Genomic DNA, 16545 nt, shown 5'->3' with positions numbered 1-16545 from the left:
ACAATTCAGCTTTTCCTACAGGGTTTCTTCCATCTGTGCACTGTTGTAAACTAGCATACTGAACAACTCTGCAAAGTGTGTCCTACCCAGTCTAAAAACAGTGATGATAACATAACACATAGCACCAGCAGTGAGCACCAACGGCATGTGGGAGAGGGTTCTTCAAATGTAACATCCAATAAAAAATCTTGCCGCTGAAAGCCAGCGTTCCATTCAAACCGTTTTGACTAAGACACAATTCTCAAAAAAAAAGTCAAAGGGAAAGTCAAAGGGAGACTATTTGCAGTGTAACTGAAATAAGAACGGAAACATAATTAGCATAGTGCGTATCCTCACCTGTAGTAGGCCAGCTGTAGTCCCATCTGGATGAAGGCATCGGGGCTCATCTTGTGGGTCTTGGGGACGTTCTTGCCAAAGTGGGAGAAAACAATGACTTTGACATCCAGGTCATGAACCATTCTGGGGGGTAGATGTCACAACACATAATATTACAGGGTACGCCTATACAAATACATTCATTCATAATTGAATACATCCAAACTATGTTTCTGAAATATATCCATAGGCCTGTATAATATTTAACCAAGGTCTGGAAAATAAGACTGGTTGATTCAGGTGTGTTAGAGCTGGGCTCAAAAAAAAAGCCGGGGCCCCCTGTAGCCCTCCAGGACCAAGGCATGTATGTAGCAGAGGAGGCTGGTGGGTGGAGCTATAAAAGGATGGGCTCCTTGTAATGGCTAGAATGGTATTAATGGAACGGAGTCAAATGTGCGGTTTCCATATGTTTGATTACAGTGAGCCATTACAGTGAGCCCCTCCTCCTATATCTCTCCCCCACCAGCCTCCTCTGCTGTGTAGCTAGCTCTCACACATAGAACTAGAACACATCTTTCTATGTACTGTATATACAGTTGAAGTTGGAAGTTTACATACACTGAGGTTGGAGTCATGAAAACTCATTTTTCAACCACAACACAAATTTCTTGTTAACAAACTACAGTTTTGGCAAGTCGGTTAGGACATCTACTTTGTGCATGACAAGTAATTTTTCAAACAATTGTTTACAGACAGATTATTTCACTTATAATTCACTGCATCACAATTCCAGTGGGTCAGAAGTTAACATACACTAAGTTGACTGTTTCTTTAAACAGCTTGGAAAATTTCAGAACAATATGTGCCTCTTTGCTTGACATCAGGGAAAATCTAAAGAAATCAGCCAAGACCCCAGGAAATAAAATTGTAGACCTCCACAAGTCTGGCTCATCCTTGGGAGCAATTTCCAAACACCTGAAGGTACCACGTTCAACTATACAAACAATAATACGCAAGTAGAAACACCATGGGACCACGCAGCCGTCATACCGCTCAGGAAAGAGACGAGTTCTGTCTCCTAGAGATGAACGTACTTTGGTGCAAAAAGTGCAAATCAATCCCAGAACAACAGCAAAGGACCTTGTGAAGATGCTGGAGGAAACAGGTAAAAAAAATATCTATATCCACAGTAAAACGAGTCCTATATCGAAATAACCTGAAAGGCCGCTCAGCAAGAAAGAAGCCACTGCTCCAAAACCGCCATAAAAAAGCCAGACTACGGTTTGCAACTGCACATGGGGACAAAGATCATACTTTTTGGAGAAATGTCCTCTGGTCTGATGAAACAAAAATAGAACTGTTTGGCCATAATGACCATCGTTATGTTTGGAGGAAAAAGGGGGAGGCATGCAAGCCGAAGAACACCATCCAAACCGTGAAGCACGGGGGTGGCAGCATCATGTTGTGGGTTGCATTGCTGCAGGAGGATCTGGTGCACTTCACAAAAAAGATGGCGCCATAAGGTAGGAAAATTATGTGGATATATTGAAGAAACATCTCAAGACATCAATCAGGAAGTTAAAGTTAGCTCACAAATGGGCCTTCCAAATGGACAATGACCCCATACATCGTAAGTTGTGGCAAAATCACTTAAGGACAACAAAGTCAGGGTATTGGAGTGGCCATCACAAAGCCCTGACCTCAATCCCATAGAAAATGTGTGGTCAGAACTGAAAAAGCGTGTGCCGAGCAAGGAGGCCTACAAACCTGACTCAGTTACAGCAGCTCTGTCAGGAGGAATGGGCCAAAATTCACCCAACTTATTGTGAGAAGCTTGTGGAAGGCTATCCAAAACGTTTGACCCAAGTTAAACAATTTAAAGGCAAAGCTACCAAATGGTAATTGAGTGTATGTAAACTTCTGACCCACTGGGAATGTGATGAAAGAAATAAAAGCTGAAATAAATAATTCTCGCTACTATTATTCTGACATTTCACATTCTTAAAATAAAGTGGTGATCCTAACTGAACTAAGAGGGAATTTTTACTCGGATTAAATGTCAGGAATTGTGAAAAACTGAGTTTAAATGTATTTGGCTAAGGTGTATATAAACTTCCGACTTCAACTGTATCTACACTCTCACATGTTCATGTTCTGCTTGGCCTTCTCAATGTCCTTCTTGATCTCTGGTGTGATGTTAAAGCGTAGTTTCTGAGGCATCGGCAGGGGGACCATGGGGGTACGCACCATCTCAGACTTCTTCCTGGTAGATAACAAACATGACAGGAAACCCTCAGTTCATGGTACTTGTTAAGGGAATTAGACCTGCAGACACGATGGCGCAGATCAACATTTCCCACAAATCTTCCATTGACGTCAATAAATTATTTTACATGTCTGAAGTAGAGTTGGCCAAAGATTGACAGAAGCAGATCTCATTTGTTGCTGCTCTACACAAGAGACTGTGTTTCGTAAATTAATTAGATGACCCAGCAGTGGTGCACTTACGTGTACTCGACGACGTGGTCAATCAAGGACACGATAGGCGGGCCTTCAGCAGGGGCATGCTCATACATCAGACCACATGACCCATCCTCTCCAATGATAAACTGGAAACAAGGGAAACGGGAAAGTGAGGAACACTTGACAACACAGACTCAGGGATTTCAGTCGAATAAGTTCAGTGTTTAAAAAAGAAAATGCAGTACCAGTCAAAAGTTTGGATACACCTACTCATTCCAGGGTTTTTCTATATTTCTACTATTTTCTACTTCAAGAAGGGGAAGATACATACAGTGTGTATGTGTGTGTGTATTCTGTGTGAGTGAGTGTACGTGTGTTGCTGCTGTTCCAGCGACGGCCCCCTCCGTGGAGCATCGGTGTGTGTGTGTGTAGCGTCACCTGCAAAGTCTTGTCGAACCAGCGGTTGCCACTGTTCCAGCGACTGCCCCCACCGTGGAGCATCTGGACAGCGGCTCGGCTGTGATACAGCTCGTCTGAGACGCAGGGCATGGGAGCATCCAGACACACTGTGAAGATGCTCTTCTGGATGGCCCGCACAGAGTCTTTGTTCGTCTTATCTAAGTGGAGAAAAGGACGAACACCAATCTATTTGTTATTCACACTTACCCAAACCCAGTTGTAAACACAGTTCTAATCTAATTTGACTCCAGTCCTAAACCACTGCTCACCTCTGGCCCAGTTCTTCCACATCAGCACAGTTGAAGTGAATAGATTCAAAGAGAGGAAACCACTATATTGAGACACAGCCCCTTTCCCTGTGATGGGTTCTGACTTCTAAACTTGAAAAAATGTAATATCCTTATTCATGTCACTGAGGGAGAGAAGGGAATGTAGAATGTTTACATTCTGCCAGAACATGTTCATGCTAGACATCAGATATCCTATGGAAAGGGGAAAGGGCCACAGTCTGGTACGAGTCAACAGGAAAGCTGTGAGTTGGGGAGGATTGAGGAATTTGGGCCGAGGTCAGGTCAGATGAAGTGAGGAAGAACAGATATCACTAAAGTCCTGTCTAGCAACAGAGGTGTATTGGCTGTCCAGATGTGTAAGGAGGAGACTCAGCGTAGGAGGAAGGTTTAAATACCAGTGCTTGTGTAAATATGTCTTTGTCTGTTCAGCTGTCTGACCCATTGGGTGAATAAACTTGGTTTGAGCTTTCCTTAGTTGTCCATTAGTTTTTACTCACTTTGTCAGAACCTAACACCTGCCTTTGCACCACCTCATATACTTGTTTTCTCACCCTTGATGAGGTTGTTGTAGGCCTTGCCCCAGCTGTTGCGTTGGTTAGAGGTGAGGATGCCGATGGGCTCCTTGTTGGTCTGCAGGGACGAGCTCCAAACCTTCTCCAGTTGCATGTACAACTGGTCCACCGTCAGCGGGGTGCCATCACTGTTGTACACGTCCAGGACAAAGAACTGATGGAGGAGAGAGGGAGAGAGAGACAAAGTATGTTTTCACAATCAACTTGTAGACAGAAGAAAATGCATGAGCCAAACGGTCTGAAACAGGGTGAGACTACTTGGCCTTGTGCAATAAAAAAAAGCTAAATTTTCAGATGCATGTTTCCTGTAGCGTACAATAACGACCACCACCCTGATTTGGCAAGGTGTACAGTAGCTGTGATGTCTAAACAATCAACTGCATCGGAGTAAAGAGTGTGCAGATGAATTATTTTCTTTGTAACTACACATCGACAAAGCGTGAAATAAACACCTTTGGACTACACTAAGTTCCATAGGTCTTTCTTGGTTTACCTGGAAGTTGTGCACCACAGTGATGTGAGTGGGAGGCCTGGAGCGATGGGCATGGTTGACCACCGAGTCCCTCTTCAGGCCGGGGACGCGACATGAGGACAGGACCTGATAATACTGGTTCATACACAACTGCTTCCCACCCAGGTACTCCACTGGTAACGTCTCACTGCGGACCGAGCAATGAGAGGTGGATGGTCAAACATACATTTACGGACTCATTGAAGTTCTTCAACTATTAAGAGAGACATTTTCTTGAACATTCAGTCATAAGGCTTACATGATGATCCCATAATTATGACAACAGTAACGACAACTGATGTCAACTTGTGGCAATAAACTTAAAGATGAACTAAAGATGCTCCGCCATTTCCCGGTTGCTAAAATTTGAATAATTCACCTAATTTCAGTTTATGTGACAAAACAAGCAAGTATGGTATTATTATTTTTTTAAACCTTTATTTAACTAGGCAAGTCAGTTAAGAACAAATTCTTATTTTCAATGACGGCCTAGGAACAGTGGCTTAACTGCCTGTTCAGGGGCAGAATGACAGATTTGTACCTTGTCAGCTCGGGGGTTTAAACTTGCAACCTTCCGGTTACTAGTCTAACTCTCTAACCACTAGGCTACACTGCCGTATCATTGTACCATCTAAACTGCTGTGAAATATATTTTTGTTATTATATTTTCAGCTGGCGTACGTACAAAACCCAAAGTAAAAGATTTAAAATTTGGAAGCAAAGAAACAGAGCACATGGAACAGATCTACTGCTTCTTAGACTTGCTGTCAATGAGATTAACAGGTCTATAACTCACATTTCTATGTGATTGTTTTTCTTAGGTAGCCCAAAAAGTTATATATTGCAGCTTTAACACAGTAATTAAACTGTGATCCCTAAGCTAGATGAAGCAGTCTGCTGCCAACCAGACAGAGCACACACACTTGAGATTGTGCGTGTAATATATATATATATATATATATATATATATATATATATATACACACACACACATATACACATATATATATGGTATAGTTATAAATATAGTATAAACAAATATATTATACAGATATAAAATTAAAATAATCTGATTCATCCTCACTGTTTTAAAATATACACTGAGTGTTCAAAAGAGAGGTCGACCGATTATGATTTTTCAAACAACAATACGGATTATTGGAGGACCAAAAAAGCCGATACCGATTAAATTGTCTTTTTTGGTCCTCTAATATACATATATTACTATACATATATTGTTGTAATGACAAAAATTACAACAAGACAATTACAACAATACTGATTGAATACTATTTTAACTTAATATAATACATCAATAAAATCAATTTAGTCTCAAATAAATAATGAAACATGTTCAATTTGGTTTAAATAATGCAAAAACAAAGTGTTGGAGAAGAAAGTAAAAGTGCAATATTTGCCATGTAAAAAAAGCTAACGTCTAAGTTCCTTGCTCAGAACATGAGAACATATGAAAGCTGGTGGTTCCTTTTAACATGAGTCTTCAATATTCCCAGGTAAGAAGTTTTAGGTTGTAGTTATTATAGGAATTATAGGACTCTCTCTCTCTATACCATTTGTATTTCATATACCTTTGACTATTGGATGTTCTAATAGGTACTTTAGTATTGCCAGCCTAATCTCAGGAGTTGATAGGCTTGAAGTCATAAACAGCGCAATGCTTGAAGCACAGCGAAGAGCTGCTGGCAAATGCAGGAAAGTGCTGTTTGAATGAATGCTTACGAGCCTGCTGCTGCCTACCACCGCTCAGTCAGACTGCTCTATCGAATATCAAATCATAGACTTAATTATAATATAATAACACACAGAAATACGAGCCTTCGGTCATTAATATGGTAAAATCCGGAAACTATCATTTAGAAAACAAAACATTTATTCTTTCAGTGAAATACGGAACCGTTCCATATTTTATCTAACCGGTGGCATCCATAAGTCTAACTATTGCTGTTACATTGCACAACCTTCAATGTTATGTCATAATTATGTAAAATTTTGGCAAATTAATTACGGTCTTTGTTAGGAAGAAATGGTCTTCCCACAGTTCGCAACGAGCCTGGCGGCCCAAACTGCTGCACAGAATGCAAGAGAAGTGACACAATTTCCCTAGCTAAAATAAATTCACATTAGAAGGCATTATTAACTAAATATGCAGGTTTAAAAATATATAGTTGTGTACTGATTTAAAGAAAGGCATTGATGTTTATGGTTAGGTACACATTGGTGCAACAACAGTGCTTTTTTCGCAAATGTGCTTGTTAAATCATCCATTCGGCGAAGTAGACTGTGATTCGATGATAAATTAACAGGCACCGCATCGATTATATGCAACGCAGGACAAGCTAGATAAACTAGTAATATCATCAACCATGTGTAGTTAACCGGTGATTATGTTAAGACTGATTGTTTTTTATAAGATAAGTTTAATGCTAGCTAACAACTTAAATTGGCTCCATGCTGCACATGCGTAACAGGTAGTCAGCCTGCCACGCAGTCTCCTCGTGGAATGCAATGTAATCGGCCATAATCGGTGTCCAAAAATGCCAATTACCGATTGTTATGAAAATGTTAAAAATCGGCCCTAATTAAATCAGCCATTCATATTAATCAATCGACCTCTAGTTCAAAACATTAAGAACACTATCCTAATTTCAAGTTGCACCCCCTTTTGCTCTCAGAACCGCCTCAATTCGTTGAGTCATGGACTCTACAAGGGGTCAAAAGCGTTCCACAGGGATGCAGGCCCATGTTGACTCCAATGCTTCCCACAGTTATGTCAAGTTGGCTGGATGTCCTTTGGGTGGTGGACCAGAATTTATACACACAGGAAACTGTGTGAAAAACCCAGAAGCATTGCAGCTCGACACAAACTGGTGAGCCTGGCACCTACTACCATACCCCGTTCAGAAGCAGTTAAATCTTTTGTTTTGCTCATTCACCCTCTGAATGGCACGCATACACAATCCATGTCTCCATTGTCTCAAGGCTTACATTTTTTTTTCTTTAACTTGTCTCCTCCCCTTCATCTACACTGATTGAAGTGGATTTAACAAGTGACATCAATAAGGGATCATAGCTTTCACCTGGTCAGTCTATGTCATGGAAAGAGCAGGTGTTCATAATGTTTTGCATTGTCAGCGTAAAGGCACTATCAATGCTAACTTTCAAACACTAACTTCTTAGCATTTGTGGAAGAACTTCAATGCAAGTTAATATTTTTTTATACCATTTTTGTAACTTAATTGAGCCACAAATGTTAAGTAAGCGTTTGAAACAGTGACCAGCTAAATAAAACCAAAGCTTAGATTGCTGTCATACCTTACATACCGTGCCTTCGGAAAGTATTCAAATCCCTTTACTTTTTCAAAATGTTATGTTACAGGCTTATTCTAAAATAGATTTTTAAAAAAGAAAATCCTCAGCAATCTACACACAATACTCCATAATGGCAAAGCGAAAAAAGCTTTTTTGAAATTTTACCAAATGTATTATAATAGAAAACAGAAATACCTTATTTACGTAAGTTTTCAGAACCTTTGCTATGAGACTCGAATTTGAGCTCAGGTGCATCCTGGTTCCATTGATCATCCTTGAGATGTTTCTACAACTTGACTGGAGTCCACCTGTGATAAATTCAATTGATTGGACATTATTTGGAAGGGCACACACAACTGTCTAGAAAAAGTCCCACAGGTGACAGTGCATGTCACAACAAAAACCAATCCATGAGGTCTAAAGAATTGTCCGTAGAGCTCAATGACAGGATTGTGTCGAGGCACAGATCTGGGAAAGGGTACCAAAACATTTCTGCAGCATTGAAGGTCCCCAAAAACACAATGCCCTCCATCATTCTTAAAATGGAAGAAGTTTGGAACCACCAAGACTCTTCCTAGGGCTGGCTGCCCAGCCAAACTGAGCAATCAGGGGAGAAGGGCCTTGGTCAGGGAGGTGACCAAGAACCCGATGGCCACTCTGACAGAGCTCTAGAGTTCTTCTGTGGAGATGGGAGATGGTACAACCATCTCTGCAGCACTCCACCAATCAGGCCTTTATGCTAGAGTGGCCAGACAGAAGCCACTCCCGCATGGAGTTTGCCAAAATGCACAAAAGTCTCTCAGGCCATGAGAAACAAGATTCTCTGGTCTGATGAAATCAAGATTTAACTTTTTGGCATAAATGTCAAGCGTCACATCTAGAGGAAACCTGGCACCATCCCTACAGTGAAGCATGGTGGTGGCAGCATCATGCTGTGGAGATGTTTTTCAGCGGCAGGGACTGGGAGACTAGTCAGGATCAAGGGAAAGATGAATGGAGCAAAGTACAGAGAGATCCTTGATTAAAACCTGCTCCAGAGCGCTCAGGACCTCAGACTGGGGCGAAGGTTCACCTTTCAACAGGACCACGACCCTAAGCATACAGCCAAGACAATGCAGGAGTGGCTTCGGGACAAGTCTCTGAATGTCCTTGAGTGGCACAGCCAGAGCCCGGACTTAAACCCGATCGAACATCTCTGGAGACCTGAAAACAGCTGTGCAGCGACACTCCTCATCCAACCTGACAGAGCTTGAGAGGATCTGGAGAGAAGAATGTGAGAAAGTCCCCAAATACAGGTGTGCCAAGCTTGTAGTCTCATACCCAAGATGACACGATGCTGGAGTCGCTGACAAAAGGTGCTTTCAGGGCCTGAATACTTATGTAAATGTTATACTTATGTAAACATTTAAATACATTTTAGAATAAGGCTGTTACATAACAAAATGCGGAAAATTCAAAGGTTCTGAATACTTTCCGAAGGCACTGTATATACAGTACCAGTCAAAAGTTTGGACACACCTACACATTCCAGGGATCTTTTTTTTTTTTTTACATTGTAGAATAACAGTGTGGACATCAAAACTATGAAATAACATATGGAATCATGTAGTAACCAAAAAAAGTGTTAAATCAAAATATATTTTATATTTGAGAGATTCTTCAAAGTAGCCACCCTTTGCCTTGATGACAGCTTTGCACTCTTGCACATTCTCTCAATCAGCTTCATGAGGTAGTCACCTGGAATACACTTCAATTAACAGGTGTGTCTTGTTAAAAAGTACATTTGTGTAATTTCTTTCCTTCTTAATGCGTTTGAGCCAATCACTTGTATTGTGACAAGGTAGGGATGGTATACAGAAGATAGCCCTATTTGGTAAAAGACCAAGTCCATATTATGGAACAGCTCAATTAAGCAAAGAGAAATGACAGTCCATCATTACTTTAAGACATGAAGGTCAGTCAATCTGGAAAATGTCAAGAACTTTGAAAATTCCTTCAAGTGCAGTCGCAGAAACCATCAAGCGCTATGATGAAACTAGCTCTCATGTACATTAGACCGGTGGAAATCTGTATTTTGATATGGTGAGTCAGAATTTTTATTTTTGGTTCAAACGCAGTGTCTTTGTGAGATGCAGAGTAGGTGAATGGATGATCTCTGCATGTGTGGTTCCCACCGTGAAGCATGGTTTGCGCTCAGTGGGACTATCACTTGTTTTTCAACAGGACAATGGCCCAACACACCTCCAGATTGTGTAAGGATTATTTGACAAAGAAGGAGAGTGATGGAGTGCTGGCCTCCACAATCAACCGACCTCAACCCAATTGAGATGGTTTGGGATGAGTTGGACCGCAGAGTGAAGGAAAAGCAGCCAATAAGTGCACAGTATATGTTGGAACTCCTTCAAGATGGTTGGAAAAGCATTCCAGGTGAAGCTGGTTGAGAGAATGCCAAGAGTGTGCAAAGCTGTCATCAAGGCAAAGGGTCGCTACTTTGAAGAATCTCAAATAAAATATATTTTGACTTGTTTAACACTTTTTTGGTTACTACATGATTCCATATGTTATTTCATAGTTTGAGGTCTTCACTATTATTCTACAATATAGAAAATAGTAAAAATAAAGTTTTCCAAACTTTTGACTGGTACTGTATGTATGTATAAATAAAATAGTTCCTGGTTAGCCAGTTTGGCTAAATATAAATCAGGGTTAGCAGGATTAGGGGCAGGAAATCAGATCCTAGATCCTGGTACAATTTAACATGGCCCTTGTATTGGATTTTGCCCTCTGATTAAATCGTGTCGTTAAGACAAGACAAGGAGCACTGGCACTCACTTGTCAATCATTGTCTTGAAGTCCAAAACGCCAGCGATCAGCTTGGCAGCAAACCTGGGTGGAGAGATTTGAGCAGGATGATGTTATTAACAAGTTCAAATCAAACTTTATTTGTCATATGCTCCGAATATAACATGTGTAGACTTTACCGTGAAATGCTTACTTACAAGCCCTTAACCAACAGTGCAGTTCAAAAAGAAAGTATTTACCAAGTAGGCTAAAATAAAAAAGTAATAATAAAAAGTAACACAATAAGAATAACGAGGCTATATACAGGGGGCACCGGTACCGAGTTAGTGTGCAGGGATACAGGCTAGTTGAGGTAATCTGTAAATGTAGGTGGGGGCGAAGTGACTATGCATAGGTAACAAATAAACATTGAGTGGCAGCAGTGTAGGGGGGGAATGTAAATTGTCCAGTGGCGATTTTTATGAATTGTTCAGCAGTCTAATGGATTGGGGTAGAAGCTGTTGAGGAGCCTTTTGGTCCTAGACTTGGCGCTCTGGTACCTCTTGCCATGTGGTAGCAGAGAAAATAGTCTATAATTTGGGTGACTGGAGTCTATGACAATTTTATGGGCTTTCCTCTGACACCACCTATAATATAGGTCCTGGATGGTAGGAAGCTTGGCACCAGTGATGTACTGGGCCGTTCGCACTACCCTCTGTAGCGCCTTACAGTCAGATGCGGTGCAGTTGATGCTTGGTCAATGCATTTGAGTGAATGGGTACGAAATATGCTTCTAAAAATGTTATGGATACTTAATTGCTTGTTATTTTAATTCTCAAACACTATTCTAGGACACTTGGGGCATAAGAAACAAAATGCGCAAAAATAGTTTGATGGATCTTTTGAATCGGACCTTATTGCTTTTATCTTAATAAAATAAGATAAAAGCTGAAGTAAGAAAGGTATAGAAAAGTTCAGGAAAACATCAGGGATGATCATCAAACAATCTTTGTGAATGTTTGTGGAGAATCAATTCATTTCCCTCAGTTATTCAATGCAGATTCATCCCTCACAGCTTTCATCATATGCACAACACAGAAGACGCGTACGTGTTCCTGAGAATCCTGCCTTTCAGGAAAGGTATTCGCTCCAACCATTGTAAATCTAGAGCCGAATTCATAGTTAAAATGATTTAAAGATGCGCCAGAAAATGCTTTTACTGCTCCGTTAGTCCCAGCCACAGATAAAGATTACTCAGGTAACCACGGTTCTATGAACTGAGCGGCAAATTCAGATGAGCAAAACAAGGCATTCATTGGGGTTATTGCTGGGAGCCAAAAATTAAATTGTCGAGAGATGCCTGGACTAAATCATAAAAAATATTGCAAGTGTGATATTCTGAACAGTGCACAACATAATTGCAGTGAGATATAATAACAGAAGAAAACGTATAAACTAGTAGAAATTACATAAGAGTTAGGCTCCACAAAATATATTCACTGTTTAACGGATTTTCCCCCCAGAGAAGTGAGGCGAGAGAAAAAAAAAAAAAATACATGAAGTGAATAAGGAAAAACAGTACGTTACCACATTGTCCTAGGCTCTTGTGCAGGCTCTAATGTGAGCTTCAAGAGTTATATTATTCCATGTGAAAACTTACACTATTTGTCAGATGTTACAATGTTGCTATAACCATGAAAAATTAAACACAATGGGAAGTATAACTTGTGACAGTTTCTTTATTCCTGAGAGAAAACAAAGTGCAATTTAATTTCATAATTTAATGTGATGTATAGAGTAAGAGAAGATCATTTAACATTTTTTCTAATTCAAGAGTAAATGACAAATAATAGTAATCAAATTAAGATAAATGTATAATAATGAGTTATTATGTCCTGATCTCTGGCCAGTCAATTGGTTAAATTACATTGTTGTTTCATCTATTAATAGTTTCTAATAGATCTGAAAATGACGCAATAACCATGAATTTAACCGAGTGTTTGTTTATAATGAGGGACGTCCCACATTAACCTGGACACATAAATAGTAGGAATTTGCACTGGCTACAGTTATTACGGTGTGAGCGTTTCACTGTCCAATCCAAGGCTTGAACATGATCTGAGGCTGTTTGGTCTCTTGTGCATCAACTTGGGAAAGCCTCAAGGGAGAGCGGAGAGTGCATTATAAGCAAAGCCCTGCATATATTTTCCAAAAATAACAGGGGTGTGGAGAAAAGTAAGGCAGGGCATCCGTTAAACAGTGATTCAACTTTGTCCGGCCTAATACATTTGATAAAACCCCCCAGGGGATTATTTGCGTGATCAATGAGGTGAAAACAACATGGTCTTAGCTCAGACAACAAGCCATTTCTCTGCCATGTCAATAGGCCATCTAAATCCTTTATACATGTAACCTATGTCAACAGGGGCCCATGTGCTGCAGTGCTTACTGCAGTGATCTGCTACTGCACCTTTATTTATATTTATTTTCAGAGAGAGGGGGGGGGGGGGGGGGGGGGGTGCAGTCTGAAGGTTAGTGTGTACAAAGGTCTTATGAATCTCAACTGACCCCATAGTGAAATGTCACCCAATTGGCAATATTGTAATGGAGAGGTGAATGGTAGCTTGAGTTCACATTAGCAGGTGAATGACACAGGGCCCCGGTTTTGTGTCATGGTGACATGTCTGTTACATGAAAATACACACGGAGTGATATGTGAGTAGAAATGGTGTTGGAGAAAGTGTGAAGGTTGTAACACAGGAGTAATGACTAGCTATGACTGCTAACACTAATACACGACAGCAGTGCAAGAGAGGACTGTATTTCCATGACAGTATGGGTGTGTTCGTTAATTCACTCTGGCTACCTACTCCGATTTCAGAGCACTCTCGTCTGAGTGTGCCAGAGCGCAGAATAACTGATGAATTTACGGAAGCTGAATATACCAGTTGAATATGCCCGGTGTCATTAAACGTTGGCAAAAAAAGCGCAATTAAATTGTTGCCAGCAGCACAGATAATCACCAATGCTCTAGATAACAAGAAAATAGCCTAACCAGCTCTCTCATTTGTGTCTGGCAGTAGCTTGCAAGCCTGCCAACATTAGCCAGTTAGCTTGGGTGCTTGACTACCGTTGTGAGGCCAGAACGCTCGGATCAACCCTACTCCTCAACCAGAGCATCCAGTGTGCGCTCTGAATGCTCTGAGAGCAAAACGCTCTGAATTTACGAACGGACAATCTGACAACGCTCTGAATTTACGAATACCCAGAAGGCACTCTGACACTCCAGAGTGAATTTACAAACGCACCCCAAGTTACCTAAAGTATAGCTGCAGGTGTAGACCTTACAGTGAAATGTTTACTTACGAGCCCCTAACCGACAGTGCAGTTTTAAAAAATATGGATAATAATAAGAGATAAAAGTAACAAGTAATTAAAGAGGAGCAGTAAAAAATAACAATACAGGGGGGGGGGTCGGTGCAGAGTCAATGTGTGGGGGCACCGGTTAGTTGAGATAGTATGTACATGTAGGTAGAGTTAATTAAAGTGACTATGCATAGATGACAACAGAGAGTAGCAGTGGTGTGGAGAGGGTGGGGCAATGTGAATAGTCTGGGTAGCCATTTGACTAGATACAGTACATACAAGGATTTTTTAACAAAGGTGTTTCTAATGGTAAAGATGGTAACGATGTAGTGGTAGTGGTGAGGAATTTGTACAAAGCTGAGTGTTATGTTTGTTCCTACTGGCGTCTATGTGGGGAGGACTTGGTTCATCTCACCTCATCTGTCCCTGGCGGTCGCTGAACTCCAGGCGGGGTAAGACTACCCCGGGACTTGAGTGGACCACTACGGGCATCCGGTAGTCCAGATAGGCTGTAGTCAGCCACCAGTCTGACAGCTGGGGAGAGACAGAGAGAGAAAGAATGGCCAAATGAAGAGATGCATTAAAAAGAGTGAACCATTCTCAACTTTGCCCTTGACACGTTATTGTAATCTGGTCTTGTCTAAAGAATGTTCCTGTTTAATAACAATTTATCTCTGTTCTGTTTCGTGGAATTAATCCATGGTACAGGTTTCTAAATCATAGATAAAAGTGGCATTCGATTTTATTTTAACAATAGCAGGTGGCTATAACCATAGGCCACTTGTACAACAACACCAAATTGCTAGCCTTGCCTTTGAGTAGGGCTGGGCGATATGGCCAAACTATCATATCACTGTATTTTAATACAGGGTTAGGGTTTGATTTCAGCCAACTCACCCAGTTCTCAGTCTTGCGGGCCCTTCTCTCCAGGCCCTTCTGCAGCCTCTCCCCAACCCCCCCAGCCTTCTGGAACTCTGCCAACAGCTCCTTGGTGTGGCTCAACTCCTCCTCATCCACGATGGGCTCCAGGGTGGCCAGGTAGCGCTCGCACGTCTGCTGGAGGGAGGGCACTGGGAGCTTGGGGAGGCCCTCCTGGTGGCTCAGGTAGCGCCCGGGGATGCGCGTGGGCGCCACAGGCCTAACCAGGCGGCCACAAGGTTTCACCTTGTACCATAGGTCCTTAGCCTGGGATAGAGAGTAAGGTAGGGGAAATACTGGTCAGAGCCTGAGGATCAATTACTGTAATGTAGTTAGTTATATTATATTCTGTAGCCATGTAGACATGAAAACACGTTCTCTTTAGCCTGTACTACTGTATGACTAGTAGCTAGGTATTCTGCAGTAATTACATGTTGACTACCAAAGTTGGTATCGAATAATTTAGCTCTGCGAAGACGATATGACTACCTACTGGTTGTCATAGGCAATAGCCATTGGCTAATACACTTCCCAACAAACCAATGAAGGAAAGAATGGGGAAAGGTGAAGAGAAAGTGATATGATTTTTTTTTTATCGTGACACGGTCACACGACATGTCAGAGACATTCAACATATAAAAACAGCAAATTACGAAAGGCTAGCTATAGCCAAGAATTAGGTAAACAAATGAATTAGCCAAATAAAATTGTTGCTGTGCTGTCAGATAGGGGTTGAAGCTATTTTTGCATGAATCCAACCAACTGTTATTGGTTCATGGATCTTGTCTGTTTAATCTATGGTAATTACATTTGTATATATATATTTTTTTACTTTCGCTATTTTAAATTAAATGTCATAAGTGACCTGTTACAGAAAGATGGGATTATGACTAGGGTTGCAAAGGGTCGGAAACTTTCCATGGCAAATTAAGCCTGGGAATATTGGGAATTTTTCAACAAAAACGTTAGCTTATAACAGTGAACCTTTTTTGTGGGATACACATAAGGCAAGTCTAGGTCTTGTGTCATATTTTGGTAAACTATCCCCAATTCAATGGAATTGCAGCCCTCCGCATGCACAGTGCATTCTTCTATCACATGTACAGCTGATTCTCTAGATCTTGCACACTAATGAGATGCTATTGAGCTCACACTACTACTCTGTCTGAGCCAGGGACTGCTTTCCAGTGGTTCAGAGGTTTACATACAGTGGGGCAAAAAAGTATTTAGTCAGCCACCAATTGTGCAAGTTCTCCCACTTAAAAAGATGAGGCCTGTAATTTTCATCATAGGTACACTTCAACTATGACAGACAAAATGAGAAAAGAAAATCCAGAAAATCACATTGTAGGATTTGTAATGAATTTATTTGCAAATTATGGTGGAAAATAAGTATTTGGTCAATAACAAAAGTTTATGGAACATATTGCACTTTTACTTCTCCAACACAATTGATGCCAGCTAAACGCACCAAGTCTCCAGTGCACCTTCACAGCCCAGTTCATTCTGTAGAGCAGGTAGAGAGTTAAGTTCCTTAGTG

General features: G+C 41.0%; 1 protein-coding gene across 1 annotated transcript in view; it reads right to left on the bottom strand.

Annotated features, from left to right (window-relative positions):
* The window catches only part of crata (carnitine O-acetyltransferase a), a 31503-nt gene that overhangs the window by 9746 nt on the left and 5212 nt on the right, over positions 1–16545 (bottom strand). The window contains exons 2-10 of the mRNA XM_020458040.2: positions 14985–15272; positions 14503–14621; positions 10773–10826; positions 4593–4758; positions 4079–4253; positions 3217–3395; positions 2824–2924; positions 2459–2578; positions 337–459 (exon numbers count right to left, since the gene is read on the bottom strand). Of these exons, the coding sequence (XP_020313629.1) occupies positions 337–459; positions 2459–2578; positions 2824–2924; positions 3217–3395; positions 4079–4253; positions 4593–4758; positions 10773–10826; positions 14503–14621; positions 14985–15272 (1325 nt within the window). The remainder of the gene's footprint in view (positions 1–336; positions 460–2458; positions 2579–2823; positions 2925–3216; positions 3396–4078; positions 4254–4592; positions 4759–10772; positions 10827–14502; positions 14622–14984; positions 15273–16545) is intronic.

The sequence above is a fragment of the Oncorhynchus kisutch genome, linkage group LG23 (genome assembly GCF_002021735.2).
Source record: "Oncorhynchus kisutch isolate 150728-3 linkage group LG23, Okis_V2, whole genome shotgun sequence".
NCBI lineage: Eukaryota > Metazoa > Chordata > Actinopteri > Salmoniformes > Salmonidae > Oncorhynchus > Oncorhynchus kisutch.
The sequence above is the reverse complement of the archived record's forward strand: the minus strand, read 5'-3'. Positions and strand labels throughout refer to the sequence as shown.